Here is a 15,545-nt window from a genome sequence, read left to right on the forward strand (position 1 = left end):
GACATTGAGCATTTGTGGAAGTCTGATCAATCATTCACAAGTTAATACCTGAAACCAGTCTATTGTACAGCAGTTAACAAGAGCAGGAAACTTTCTAAGACGATTCCGAAATGCATCTCCAATAGGACTCATAGCGAGGACAACATGCAGTTGGTTGCGACATCGATCGATAAACATGTTGAAAAGAGCTACAGGGCTTCCATCTGTTTGTTTGGTTTTATCTCGTTGACGATCTAACTGACGCATTTTATCGCATATCTCCTGCTTCTCATCTAATGCAAAGAGATTTGGAACCTCCCCAGCATTTAGCAGATTGTTCACATCTTCTAAGAATGACTCCTTTTTAATCTGCGTATCTGTAAACAGGAAAACACCGTGCATCTCTCCTTCAGAACATTTCCTTAAAATCACTTTTAAATCTTCACGCCATTCAACATTCCCATAACCCTTGGTGATTTCAACCTGGAAAACTGCATCATCAGCCATGTGGGCAGCTAATCTGGTAACAGACTGCCTTCCACTTCCTCCAACACCAACCAAGAGAGCATGACTGCGAGGCTGCTTCAGGATCCTGGAAATTCTGCTGACATGTTCAATAGCAAAGCGAAATAAAACAAGGTTCATGGGTTTTTTGCTCATATTATTATATTCTTCTAGGTGAGCTTCCACTATTACTCGAAGATTATCTACATTTTCAATTTCTCTGTAGTTAGTATCCTCCCTCTTGATATCATGGAAATCACAAAACATTAAGCTCCGCAAATCATCTTCTTCCACATTGCCATCCTTATCAAAATCCAAACTTTTAAAAAGCTCAGAAAAATCTTCATCCATATAACTTTTCAAAATTTCTTGAATGTAGCTTATCAGCCAACTTCGATCTGCATTATCCAGAAGGCGATCATAATACACCCTAAGGACCTGTATAATTTTATAGTAGATTTAGAAATTAATTCTTTAAATTTTTTTTTACTTTCTGGCATAATCTCAAAGAGTATAAAATACTTTCAGAAAATGTATGGGCTTTATTAATGGTATATCCAAACAGGATCAACTCATAATAATATTTATTTAAAATATTATTTTTGATCATATATACTTAGGCTTACTCTAAGTTTCAACAACTTACCAATAAATAAAGGTAATTTGAAGTGACAAAAAGATCACAGAGATGCAAAGAGTATTAAGATCTAGAGAAAAAAAAGAAACTAAAGGTGTCTGCCCCTAATGCTAATGTTCCTGAGAATTTTAAAGTTTCTTTTCATTTTTTTCTTTGTCTTTTGTTTGGGGGCCTCACGCAGTTGTGCTCAGGGCTTACTCCTATCTCTGAGCTCAGGACTCGTTCCTGTCAGGTTCGGGGGACCATATAGGATGCCGGCATTAAGCCTGGGTCAGCTATATGCAAGGCAAGTGCCCTACCTGCTGTCTTATCACTCTGCCCCTTCCTTTTCTTTTTCTAAGGCACAAAGTTTTCAAAATTAACTTTTTAAATTATTGGTGAATCAATAGGTATTATTATTGTTTCTAAATATATTTTCTAGAAATGATTGTCTTGGTTTTTTGTTGTTTATTGTTTTCCTCCCATTGTTCATCGATTGCTCGAGTGGGCACCAGTAACGTCTCACAACAAATTGTGAGACTTGTTATTGTTTTGGCATATCGAATATGTCACAGGTAGCTTGCCAGGCTTTGCCGTACGGGCAAGATACTCTCGGTAGCTTGCTCGGCTCTCCGAGAGGGACGGAGGAATCGAATCCAGGTCAGCCGCATACAAGGCAAATGCCCTACCTGCTGTGCTATCATAACTCACTGCAAAGAGCAACTGACAAAAATCATTCTGGCTATATGCACACATTATCAGACTGCAAGAAACAGTTCAACTTGCTCCATTATAATAATTTCTTCAAAGTGCTCTGAGGGTCCCATGACGACTGTCACTTCCTCAATTATCTGAGTCTTCCTCTAACCTGTCCCTCCTTCCCCATTCCATATGTTGAAAGTCCTGCCCCTTAGGATTGCTTCCTTAAATTCCCTTTCCTCCATCTCACTGTGTGAGGCATTTTTTCCTGTAGTCTTTATCCCCCACCCCCACTCTTTTTCATCTCAGTTTTTTAATCAAAAGCCAAGGGTTTGCCATCATTCTATATTGTCAATTCCATTAACAAGAATTAAATTTAAAGAAGATTAGCCCAATGAGAAACCTAATTCAAAATATCCTATAAATCAACAGAAAGAAGGAACACAGTAATTTTTACACTTAGTGGTTTTCCAAATTATCTTGATTACTAGCTTTCCTAATGTCTAAGAACTAAATACATTTCAATAATATACTTAAATCTTTTTTAAATTCAGATGGTAAAATATTTGGTTATTGAATTATTATATTTCTATAAAAAGACATTTACCTCATGGACCCAAAGACGTTTAATCACTTCTTTGGTTTCTGCTGTTTCTGGTCTTGACAAACATACACCCTGAATTACGCGGGAGAAATCCCGGAGGTTGAACAAATAGTGAGACTTAGCTGGAGTAGGCAAGAGATTCTTCATTGCTTCTTTATACAGAGTCATTGTACCATTTACAATTTGTGTTGTCAAATCTAAAAAGTCTTCTGGAAATTTATAACTGAATATTTAAATAAAAATATTAGCAAATATAGAATGAGAATACTTAAATAACATTTAGGAAGATTAGCATAAAAATTTTCTTCTGAGTAAATCAATTGTTATATTTTATAAGATTATCTTTTATATAAAGTATAATGTTATCTTTTGAAAAGGAAAGATTTTTGACTTATTCAAAAACTACTTTCCAATCATTACTTTGTATCCTCAAACCCCCAACTTTCTATGTTGCACTGATTACATGTTGATAAAATCCTTGAAAGGATACTGGTAAATACATATTTTCAGAGAAAGGGAACAAAGAAAACAAGGATATAGAAAAAGAAGGAAAAAAAGAATCTTTAAAGTCAAGTAATGAGCCAGAATGAAAAAGGAAACAGCATTATTAGGGTAGAGAAAATCCAGGGAAAAAATATCTATTCAGCAATTTTTTTTTAATTTTTGGCATAATGCAGAACCAGCTCTGTCCTTCTCCTTTATATTCACTAGAAAGGGCAAGTAATGACAATTGCTTAAGGCTGGACATCAAGGAGCCAAAGTTTGTGCTGTCCTGGTCCACTTTGCTCCTTTGCTTCTCACCTCTTGAGGAGAAGCAATGAGAGTCCAGAGTTAGTGTGAAATGGTTCCCCAGCTTAGAACAGAATACTCAGATGAACAGTTATTCTAGAGGTTATCGAAGTCACAAGATAAACTTGTCATATCTTTGTAGTAATAATTACACAAAGTGGTAAAAGAATTAACTATGAATAATTTAAACCACTTGGCAGAAAACATTGTAAGGAGTTCTAGGCTAGAATTCAAGACCGGATTTTATTTCTTTTCTTTTTTTTTTTTAAGAGAACATACTCTAACAGTAACTCCTTCTGTGTTATGCTCAAAAGAGTTTTGTATCCCCCTCATGAAACAAACTGTAAATAACTTACCATATTTTTAAATGCCAAGTTAAAATTCTAGAGAAGATAGTAAACATGGACTTGTCACTAAACTCATTGATTGTTATAATATTGAAATGTCTCATGTATCGAGGAGTTACTGGATTTCGACCGCCACCTGAATATTAAAAAGGAAACCTCTTAATGATAATTTTCAAATATAATATGGTATTTTATCTAGCATTTTCTACATCAAGCAAAAAAAACCAGTCAAAAATATCTTGATAGATGGACCAATTCATAGCACAAAGAAAAAGTAAGAACAATCAATTGTTCAGATAATCTTAACCTTGAAACAGGTTTTCCCCAACCCAAAATTCCTTTTAAATTATCTGAATGAATTAAACTAGTTAAACATAATGGGGTAGAGGTTTTACTACCAAAAGGAATCAGACTGGACAGCAAGCAATTGGACACTTTCTCCATGACTCATGACTTAGAGCATTAAAGTATAAACATCCTCATTAACATGTAATAATATTACTATGTAATATAAATTACAATATAGACAATATTTAAACTACTCTGGTGAACCTAATTAACCTTACAATTCTCCAACATGGCTAAAATTCAGTACAACTTTTACATGTACCTATTTCTTTCCTGTATTTTAAAATACAATAAATAATTTTATAATGTCAATAAATATCATTTTAAAATATACAAAAGCATTTGATTTTTAGAGGAGAGTTTAGAGGGTGTCCAGGCAGTGCCTGAATGACCACGTGGTGCCGGGGATCAAACCGTGATCAGCTGAATAGAAGCCAAATGCCTTAACCACTGTGCTCTCAATCTCTGGCTCTAGCATTTGATTTTTAAAGAGATTAAATTATAAAATTTTCATAAAGACATCATTAATAAACAACATTGTAAAGCACTATAAAAACTTTAAGTGATTTTAAGTGTTTCATTTCTCTAATATGTATTATGCATAAAACACTCAGGCTTGTGGATGGGTTTTTCTGTTTAAGAGGAGACAGATCTATATTTGTTTCCATCACATATTATATGTTTCTATCACATATTATATTATGCTGACTGAAAAAAAAACAAATAATGTGTGAAAATTACATGACTGGGAGGCTATAGATCAAACTAGTGACATTTGTCTTGCAATTAGAAACGTAAAACAAGGAGCAATTAACCAAGGCAAGTATAAGAAAGTGAACAGGCTGTAAAAGAGAAGATAGGGACCATATAGATTTTACTGTCTGTTTTTAACCTTTTATACAAACATTTTGAAATGAGTTTTAGAAAACTGAGCCTATGAGAAAAGGAACCTCACAGATTTGGCCTACTTTTCTGCCGAATGTATGAAGAAACATAAAAATTTAGCATACAACATAAATGACAGGCTTGGAAGGTGAAGGAGAGAAAAACTAAAGTTTGAGATCTATGATCATTAATTTTTAAAAATAGATGAAATATAATCTCTTGCCAACATAAGATTATGTAGTTTTTAATTATCATCTTATCCAAAACTTTTGATATCTAACTAGTCTGACTAGAATTTTACTATAAAAATTTGTACTGTTTTGGAAGCAAATATTTTTACTAGGGCAACATGATTTACAGCAGTTTTTATATTACTACTTTATAATTGCAATGCTACTGCACCACCGAAGTACCAATAACCCTCCACCACTGTCTCAAAGTCCCTATTCTACTTCCTCTCTTTGGAGCTTCAATGTATTGTTCTGTTGGCAATATCTCAGTGTTTGTCTCCACTGGGGAGTCTCTATTTCCTTACTTTGTTCCTTTATATTTAACAATATAAACAAGATTATCTGGTATTTCTTTTTTTTTCCTTCTAACTCACTTCACTTAACACAAGAAAAAACTGGTCAGTCTCATAAAAAAAAAAATAAAGAAACTAGAATCCAATCTCATACCATTCACAAAGATTAAATCAAAATGAATTAAAGGCTTCTTGTGTTCATTAAAGCATTATTTAAAATAGCCAAATCCGAAAGCAACCCAACTACACAATAACAGATGTGTGGATACATAAAATGTGGTATATAAACACCACAAAATTCTGCTCATCTATGTGAGAAAATATGAAATTGTGCAGTTTGAGGCAACTTAGATGGAATAATCCATTTTTTCTTTTTACAAAAGTGAAAACAGGAAAAGAAAAAGAATTGGATGTGACCTGGAGTGTGTGCTGAGAGCAACTTAATCACAGCAACCTGTCTACATTACAGGTCTGAGAGATGAAAAGAATTACAAAACAGAATTTTTAGGTTATATTTTGGTGAACACTAAAGTTTGAAATTATTTATAATTGACTATGACAGTTTTATATAAACTTTAGTACCCGAAATATTTTGTGAAATTTATGCTGAATAATATTGAGGGTGTTGGAAAGATAGTGCAGGGGTTAAGGCAACTACTGTCATGCAGTTTCCTAGATTGATTGCTGGCACCATGTGGTTCCCAAGCACGCCTGGGTATAACCCTAAACTCCTCCTCACCTCCTCACTCAAATTCATAAATTTAGAAAATCTTGATAAAAAGATAAGGTATTATAAACAAATTTTGAAATACCATATTTCAGGGGAAGAAGTTAAAAGTAGAAATTGAGCTCCCATATGATCCAGCAATATCAATTCTGGGAATATACTCTAAAGAGCCCATAAACAATACAAAAAAGCCATTTGCACTTCTATTTTCATTGCAACACTACTCACAATAGTCAGAATCATCTGGAAACAACCTTTCTGCCCTAGAGCACATGACTGAATAAAGAATCTATGGTACACTGATAATGTAATACTACGTAGCTGCCATAATTGGAAGTTTCAAATCTGGGGAGGAGGAAAGTTAGGACAGAGAAGTGACGAGAATGACAATGATTGCTGGAAATTATCACTCTGGACAAAAAATAAGTGTTGAAAGGAGATAAAGTGATATACATGATAACCCTTCCATACTATGATAAACTTTCAGCAAAACATAATGCCCAAAGAGAGAGAAAAGAGAGTGAAACATAGGAAGAACAAGATACACACATTGAGAGAGAGAAAAGGAGAGAGAGAGAGAGAGAGAGAGAGAGAGAGAGAGAGAGGAGTCTGCAAAGAAGCAGGCTGGTGGGGAGGGGTGGGAAAGAAAACTAGGGATACTGGTGATGGGAAATGGACACAGATGAAGGAATGTATACTGGAACTCTGTGTGACTGAAACCAAATCATGAATAACTTTGTAACTGTCTGTGTATCTCATGGTGATTTAATTTTAAAACATTTTTTAAGTCTAGTTAAGTTGGGTCAACTATTTTAGATATTTAAGTTTATTAAATTTTCTCTATACAGAGATTCCTTTGAGTTTATAAATTTTTATTTTAAAAATTAAAGTATCATTAAGACTAATTCTTGGGCTGTGTCTTGTTTAAATTCCCCTCAATGGCCTACATAAATCTAGGGACTTATTAGAAAGGCACTTTACTAGTGTAGAAGAAAAATGATGTCTGAAGCAGAGACATTTTATTCAGCTGAAACATTAATAAATGAAGTAGAACTGCCCTAAGGGATTCCAGGTATTCAGAATGCAGGAATAGGCAATGGGGAGAAATATCACAGCAAATGGGAGAAAAATGATTTGTAAGAGTTGGGGAGAGACTGGTCTCAACCAAGACCATCAATTTTACAATGCTGATGGTTGTGGAATACTCTCTTCGGGCATAACACATATCCATAATAAACACACACAAAACCTACAAGTCAAATTACTAAAGCGGGTTTCTCTATATTTCTCTAATGAACTCTTTTTTTTCTTTTTAGAAAACATAAACTTTTATTGGAAAGAGGAAGAAAAAGAAATTCCCCAGAAAGGAGGAACTCATTATAAGACTAAGTCAAGTATAGCTTGTTTTGTGAGTTTGTTTTTTAATTATAGGAAAACTGGGTCTTTATGTTTCTTTTTTTTAATCAATAACTTTGTAAATCACAGTTCTTTATTTTTTCCAAAATTCTATTTTATTAAATCACCATGAGTTACAAAATTATTCATTTTGGGTTTTTTACTTACAATGTTCCATCACTGACCCTACTATCAGTGTCAACTTCCCTTCAATGAGCTTTTAATTTTTAATTTTTTAATTTTTTTGCTTTTTGGGTCATACCTGGCAATGCACAGGGGTTACTCCTGGCTCTGCACTCAGGAATTACTCCTGGCGGTGCTCAGGGGACCATATGGGATGCTGGGAATTGAACCCGGGTCGGGCGCGTGCAAGGCAAACGCCCTACCCACTGTGCTATCACTCCAGCCCCTCAATGAGCTTTTTAGACACAACTAGAATGATTTTCCAAATGAATTATCACAAACTCAGAAAATGTACCTGGAGGTCCCATAGCACACAAGATTTGTATGTCCACTAGTTTAATCATAGAACAATCTTTTAGGTCATACCAATTCCAGTGATCTAACCACTGCCTAAGTAATTCAATGGGAGGTTGGGCACCGTATACCTCCCGAGCAGGCATATTGACATCATCTACAAAGACAACCTGAGAACAAAGGGAAAAGAGGTATTAGAAAACGATAACAACTTAATATGGTACCATATTGTATAAACAATGTTGAGGCAAAGAATTAGATTGCTTTCATATAGAGTATATTTTTAGAAAGTGATGCTTTCTTCGTTTGTTTTGTTTTTGGGCCACACCCAGTGATCTCATGGATTTCTCCTAGCTCTGAGCTCCAGAATTACAGCTGAAAGGTAATGGGGGCCATATGGATTTCTGGGGACCGAACCCAGGTCTCCAGCTTCAGGAGTGCTGTCTTCTCAAATCAAGAACAACATCCCTGAGCACTCATGCTTCTAAGGTTAGTGATGTTTTTTCACTACTAACCTTTATACATTAATAGCTAAGGAGCCATTAGTACTTTCATTTATCATTTTGCCTTGTCTTTGTTGTTATACAATTTCAATACATGAAAATTAGTGAGAGCATGCTATTTTTAAATGATTATAACCTCTGAATTGTGAAGGAATTGTAGAGGAACCCATCTAAGTTTAGTGACAACTGAGTTGTTTAAAAAAAAAACAGAACTAATATTAAACTAGAAAAACAAGCAACAAAGACTGTGATAATAAAAAAAAAATCTTGGGGGAGGGGGCGTGGAGAACACATATGACTGTACTCAGGGTTTACACTTGGCTATGCTCTTAGGAATCATTCCTGGCAGGGCTTGCTATACCATGAACTCAGGTTAGCTTCATGAAAGCAAGTACCTACTGGCTGTACTGTCTCTCCAGCCTTAAGGAAAAAAATTTTAATGAGAGAATAAGTAATCAAATCGTTTACCAATCAGTATTCTGGTATGTCTGCTTTCCTTATTTTCATAATGTACATGAATAGGATCATTGCCTGTCCTATGTGTAAAAAAAAGATCTATTACCATTCGTTTTCCCAAAGGTGGACCAAAAACTCCTTTTCTTCTTTTGTCCAGTTTTGACATGATAATATTCTGAGTTTGAGATGCTGTGGTTTGTGCTGAGAAGTTAATGAGTAGAGGTCTGTAGGTTTCTTTACTGAGTTGATTTAAAAGAAAATTCTGTAAAAGGACATAATAAAATGAGCCAGAATAGAAATTATTTTTAAACATTTCAAAATAAACTTAAGCATCATTCTTGACAGTCTCAAATTTAAACTCAGTGGAGCGATAGCACAGCGGGTAGGGCTTTTGCCTTGCACGCAGCCAACGTGGCTGACCTGAGTTCGATTCCTCCGCCCTTCTCGGAGAGCCCGACAAGCTACCGAGAGTATCTCGTCCTCACGGCAAAGCGTGGCAAGCTACCCGTGATGTATTCAATATGCCAAACACAGTAACAAGTCTCATGATAGAGACGTTACTGGGCCCGCTAGAGCAAATCGATGAACAACAGGAGGACCGTGACCATGACCGTGACCGTCCTGATAATGTGAAAAGATTAAACCAATAGAAATAAAACTTGTCATGACAATTAAGCCTCTTTATTCATCCCATGCATACAGCTTCTGCTATTTCTAAAACCACCATGCAGAGTGGTGCATTTCTTCTAAACCTGCAGTCATAGAGAAACTTGTTTAATGTTGAGAAACTTGTTCAGGTTGATAAACTTGTTTAAGGTTGCACAGATGGGACAGGCTGCCATTTGACATTTCTCTCCCAATGTTCATGTTACATAGCTTACTTTCTTTCATTTATATACCAAGTTATCCATTATAAGTTAGGATGCTAAAACAAAATAGTTATACTTTGCTGAAAATAAAGTGCAACTATAATGAATCTTAAGCAATATGCTGGATTATATGTATGTGTATGTGTAAATATACATACACATGCATATATATATATATATATATATATATATATATATATATATAAGCACAGGGACCAGACCCAGACCCAGCTCTGTGCTCAAAGCATACTCTTGGTTCTGTGTTCAGGGGTTAATCCTGACAAGCTCAGGGTCCATATATGATGTCAGGGATCACTTTAGGTTTGGCCATGTGGAAGTAAGTGCCCTACTGGCTATCCTATCTCTCCAGCCCCATATCACTCATCTTGTATAAGTATAATGAACCAGAAAAAATATTTACAACCTATCAAGTAGAAAAAAAACTAACAAAGTAAGATGCAAAGAATATCCTCAATCTTGTGGGTGATTTTTGTTGTTGTTGTTGTTTTTTTAATCTGGGAGATTTATTGCTTGGGTTGAATTTAATGTGAGTACAAATGAAAAAGGCTTTGTCTTCAGCAACTATCTCTAATCACGCCAATTCTCTATTTCTTAACTTCTAATATGGAAGATTCCTTCACACTTCATGTGCTACTTTCTGACTACTTACTGCCCTAGGGCTGGATAATGAGTAGGGTCAAAGGAAGAGCAGCCAAGAATCTAGTTCATCAGCATTGCTGAGGTTTCCTCATGGCTAATTGTCTTGCTTGTTCTGAGTGGAGCAGACAAGGAATTTCTTTAGATACTTCACAATGACAAATACATTGCATGATTCTCTAACCTGCACACTGCCACTTTCAAGGGCAATGAGGCATTGGACCACATCAAGTGGTGCTCAGAGTTTACTCCAGGTTCTGTGCTCAGAGATAAGGGAAGAGACTTAAACCCTGTACCATCGCTCTGACCCATGTTCATATATTTTATTTTATTAATGGATCCCCTCATTGTGGGTATAGTCATCTAGAAGGCACTTCCAAGAGGTTCATGGTCACAAAAACTTCCACATTATTCAGTTAATCTTGGAGAAATTTGTACTTATTTGCCATGTGAAAGGCTAGTTACTGCTCACTTACTACAAGTTCCATTCACCTATCTATTCTTAGAAATATGAAACTAGAAGCATGAACTGATCTTTGATCAACATAGATAATCAAAATTCCAGAGATGATTTGTTGTATAAACTATCAATATTTGTACATTATCTGTTACAGCAACTGGAATTGCCTTAACACATAACAGGTCTTAATCAAGTAATCATAATAAAAATAAATCTCATTACCACACAGAAAAATTTCATATATTAACTAAAAATTATTAAATTTAATCATACTTTTCAAGATATATAAAATTCTTTATCTTGAAGAAGTTATTCTTACTAAAACACCTAAACAGATGCCTCAACAATTCAAGTTTAAAATTATATTAAATTTTAGTCAATTTTCTAAAATTATTAGCTTACTATATAAAAATTCTCTATGACTACTCCCAGATCAAAAGTATTTGAGATATTAATATTGACAATTCAAGGTAGTTAAAAATAATATTCTTAGAAATATTATGCGTGTTAAATATGGAGAGCTTCATGATACTTACAATAATATAAGAACTCTTTCCAGTTCCTGTTGGTCCTACAAATATTGAAGGCTTTTGATGAGTAGTCAACAAACTCATTAACATAGAGTATCGAATTGTGTCCAGAGTTGGTACAATGATTTCATTAAATTGTGCATCCTTAGGAATTGGAGGAGCCTCATCCAATTTTTTTATCCATGGTTCCCATCTTCCTATTCCCTAATAACAGACAAATAAACTATGAGTATTTCATTGTAATACTCTTTTAAAAGCTCTATATTCATATGACACTAGAAAAAAAACAAATCAGGAGCTACAGCTCAGATATTTACACACGTTTTCAGCCTTTAAAAAAACTTGACCATGAGTTTGAAAAACAAAACCTTTCATGTAAACTAAAGATACACTGAGCTTTGATATGAATTAATTGAAATGTCATGATATGGTATTTTTAATAGCAAGGAAGAGGTCAACCCACAAATTAGTTATCTTAATCCAATATTACTGCTGGAGCAACAGCCCAGCAGGCAGGGTGTTTGCAAGCCGCCAACAAGGCCGAACCGAGTACGATTCCTCCGCCCCTCTCGGAGAGCCTGGCAAGCTACCGAGAGTATCTCGCCTGCACAGCAAAGCCTGGCAAATTACCCGTGACGTATTCAATATGCCAAATGCAGTAACAATTGTCACAATGGAGACGTTACTGGGCCCACTCGAGCAAATCAATGAACAACGGGAGGACAGTGACAGTGACAATCCAATATTAGATGCTTTAATGGTACTGAAACTAATCATTGTGATAAAAAGCAAAGAATTTTATTTAATAAGTCCTAGCCAATACAGAATTTTATGTTACGTAGGATGTAAACTGTATGTTATTTGATATTTATGAGACTTAAAATAACAGCGTATCATTTCAGACAATACTCTTTTTTAACTGGAGTCAAAAAAACAAAATTTACCTTCAACCACTTTAAGTGCACAAATCAGTATGGTAAATTATATCAATTTTTTCTGCAATAAATCTCTAAAACAAATAAAACTTAATGAGATTTTTGTTAGAATTAACAATATATTGTATCTTTGTGTGCGGTTACTTACAAACTAATATTTGAATTTGATGTGATAATATAACAAAATTTAAAAATACCTTACTATTTCCTTAGAAAAACACTGCTGACCCTACTCCCCTCTCTATTCTTACAGAATCTAATTCAATTCCATCACATCATAATTCAGACCATTCTTTATTTATATCTTTCACAGGTTCTCAAACCCAGTTTCATTGAAGAAGGTACCAATTTAAAATATGCTATAGGTCTGTGGATCTTGACAACACAGCATTCCTTTGTTTTAAAATACTAAGTGACTCTTCTGAAGTCACTTAGCAACTTATTGGGGATATCATTTTTGTCACCTGGATCAGTATTGTATATATAATATACATTTGAGAAAGTTGATTTCATATTTGCCTGAAAATTATAAGCAAAGAAATTTCTAGAATTTCAATTCTAGGCTTACTAGAATTGATAAAGAATTATTGATCTTTCCATATTCTTTATAACCTCTTCAACCATGACTCTTTTGTTCCTATATAGGGAAGTAACAATTAATAAACAGAAAATCTGGAATGGACAATGATTTAGAGACTGTGTGATCCTGGGAAAATCATGGAATATCTCTAAGCCCAATTATCTAGTGTTATAGTACCTATTTTGTTATGAAGTAAAATAGAAATGACTGTGGGGGTCAACTCTGCATTATATGGTCTCCTGGGCCTTTATTGGGTACAGGCCTGGAGGTCCTAAACAACATTGGGCGTAGCCCTGGAAACCCCAAGGTGCAGCTGGGCAACCCAGGCAATCCGGCACCACAGGCACTGAGCAGCACTGCATTCTCGGAGCTCTCACTGAACCACAAGCCTGGTTTTCTGAAATTGTGGATAGGACCCCTGAACCTCCAGAGCATCACTTAAAAAATTTTTCCACAAAAGGAAATGAAATAAATGATTGTGAAAAAAAGCTTAATAAACTGTACTCTGAAAATGCAGAATATTTCAAATAACTTGAAAAATATTAGCAAAGTTAAGATAGTATCTGGTAGTTGGCAAGATGAAGAATTTCTTCTGAGGTGGTTGGCAAGAGCCATACTTAAAATATTACTTTTATGGCAATTTTCTGAAATACCAGCTCATGTAGATTATGACTTTTGCACAGGAATATTTACCAGAGAAAAACTAAAACATGAAACAGCTTGATGTCCATGACTAGTCAATTGCTATGGTCAATCTAGATGACAGAAAATACAAGTGCTTTAGAAAAATAAGTTTGCTAAAGGAACAGTGAGATCTATTTGCAGATGACTATACTTAAAGAATCCTAAAGCTTCTACCAAGAAACTCCAAGAAACAACAGACTTGTATAGTAAAGTCGCAGGCTATAAAATCAATACCCAAAAGTCCATGGCTATCCTATGTGCAAATAATGAGAGAAAAAAAGGGATATAAAAAAATCCCATTCTCAATCATGCCTTAGAAAATCAAGTACCTTGGAAATCAGCTTAACTAAGGAGGTAAAGGACCTCTACAAAGAAAACTACAAAACGCTACTTCAAGAAATAAAAGAGGATGCAAGAAAATGGAAACACATCCCCTGCTCATGGATTGGGAGAATTAACATTGTCTAAATGGTAATAGTTCCCAAAGCATTATACAGATTCAATACGATCCCTATAAGGATACCCATGAAATTCTTCAAATATATTGATCAACACTCCTGAAATTCATATGGAAAAACAATCCCTCATGAATAGCTAAAGCAATTCTTGGGGAACAAAAATGGGAGGCATCACCTTCCCCAAGCTCAAACTGAACTACAAAGTGGTAATAATTAAAACAGCATGGTATTGGAATACCATGACAGATCTGCAGACCAATGAAATAGGGGTGAATATCCTGACAGACACCCTCAAATATATGATCATCTAATCTTTGATAAGGGAGCAAGAAACATAAAGTGGAGCAAGGAAAACCTCTTTAACAAATGGTGCTGGCAAAACTGAATAGGTACATACAAAAAAATATGCTCAGACCTCTACTTAACACCATGCACAAAAGTCAGATCAAAATAGAATAAAGACCTCAACATCAGACCAGAATCCATAAAGTATACTGAAGAAAAGTTTGGCAAAACCTTCCACTACATTGACGCTAAAGGTATCTTCAAAGATAAAATGCCACTGACCAAGCAAGTATAAACAGAGATAAACAAATGGGACTATCTTAAACTAAGAAGCTTCTGTACCTCAAAAGAAACAGTGACCAGGATACAAAGACAGCCTACAGAGTGGGAAAGGATATTCACCCAATACCCTTCTGAGAAGAGGTTAATATCAAGGATCTACAAGGCACTGATTGAACTCTACAAGAAAACATCTAATCCCATCAGAAAACAGGGTGATGAAAAGAACAGAAACTTTCTCAATGAAAAAATTCGAATGGTCAAAAAGGCACATGAAAAAATTCTCTTCATCACTAATAATCAGGGAGATGTAGATCAAAACAACGAGATATCAAAAAAAAACCACCACAGAGGATGTCACACATCCAAAAACAACAAGACCACAAGTGGATGTAGGGAGAAAGGGACTCTCCTTCACTGTTGGTGGGAATGCCAACTGGTCCAGCCTTTTTGGAAAATAACATTTTGAGAAATGGACATTTCTCAAAAAACTAGAAATTGAGCTCCCATTTGACCCAGCAATACCACTTCTGGGAATATACCTGAGGGCCCCAAAACACACAGCAGAAACACCATCTGCACTCCTATGTTCATTGCAGCACTATTCACCATAGCCAGAATATGGAATCAACCTGAGTGCCCAAGAACAAATGAATGGATAAAGAAACTATGGCACATCTACACAATGGAATATTATGCAGCTATCAGGAAAATGTATCACTATATCACTGTCATCCTGTTGTTCATCGATTGCCTTGAGCAGGCCCCAGTAACGTCTCCTTTGTCCTAACCCTGAGTTTTTAAAAAGTGCCACATTCGAGGCTCATTCAGGGTCAGGAGAATGAGACCCATCATTGTTACTGGTTTTTGGCATATTGAATATGCCACAGGGATTTTGCAGACTCTGCTCTGTGGGCAAGATACTGTTGGTAACCTGCCAAGTTCTCCAGAGTAAG

General features: G+C 35.3%; 1 protein-coding gene across 1 annotated transcript in view; it reads right to left on the bottom strand.

Annotated features, from left to right (window-relative positions):
• Positions 1-15,545, bottom strand: part of DNAH7 (dynein axonemal heavy chain 7) — a 277,547-nt gene that overhangs the window by 117,010 nt on the left and 144,992 nt on the right. Inside the window, exons 35-40 of the mRNA XM_056111947.1 lie at positions 11,375-11,572; positions 8,959-9,114; positions 7,895-8,063; positions 3,548-3,674; positions 2,406-2,625; positions 49-921 (exon numbers count right to left, since the gene is read on the bottom strand). Of these exons, the coding sequence (XP_055967922.1) occupies positions 49-921; positions 2,406-2,625; positions 3,548-3,674; positions 7,895-8,063; positions 8,959-9,114; positions 11,375-11,572 (1,743 nt within the window). The remainder of the gene's footprint in view (positions 1-48; positions 922-2,405; positions 2,626-3,547; positions 3,675-7,894; positions 8,064-8,958; positions 9,115-11,374; positions 11,573-15,545) is intronic.

The sequence above is a fragment of the Sorex fumeus genome, unplaced genomic scaffold, assembly GCF_029834395.1.
Source record: "Sorex fumeus unplaced genomic scaffold, SorFum_2.1 ptg000014l, whole genome shotgun sequence".
Classification (NCBI taxonomy): Eukaryota; Metazoa; Chordata; class Mammalia; order Eulipotyphla; family Soricidae; genus Sorex; species Sorex fumeus.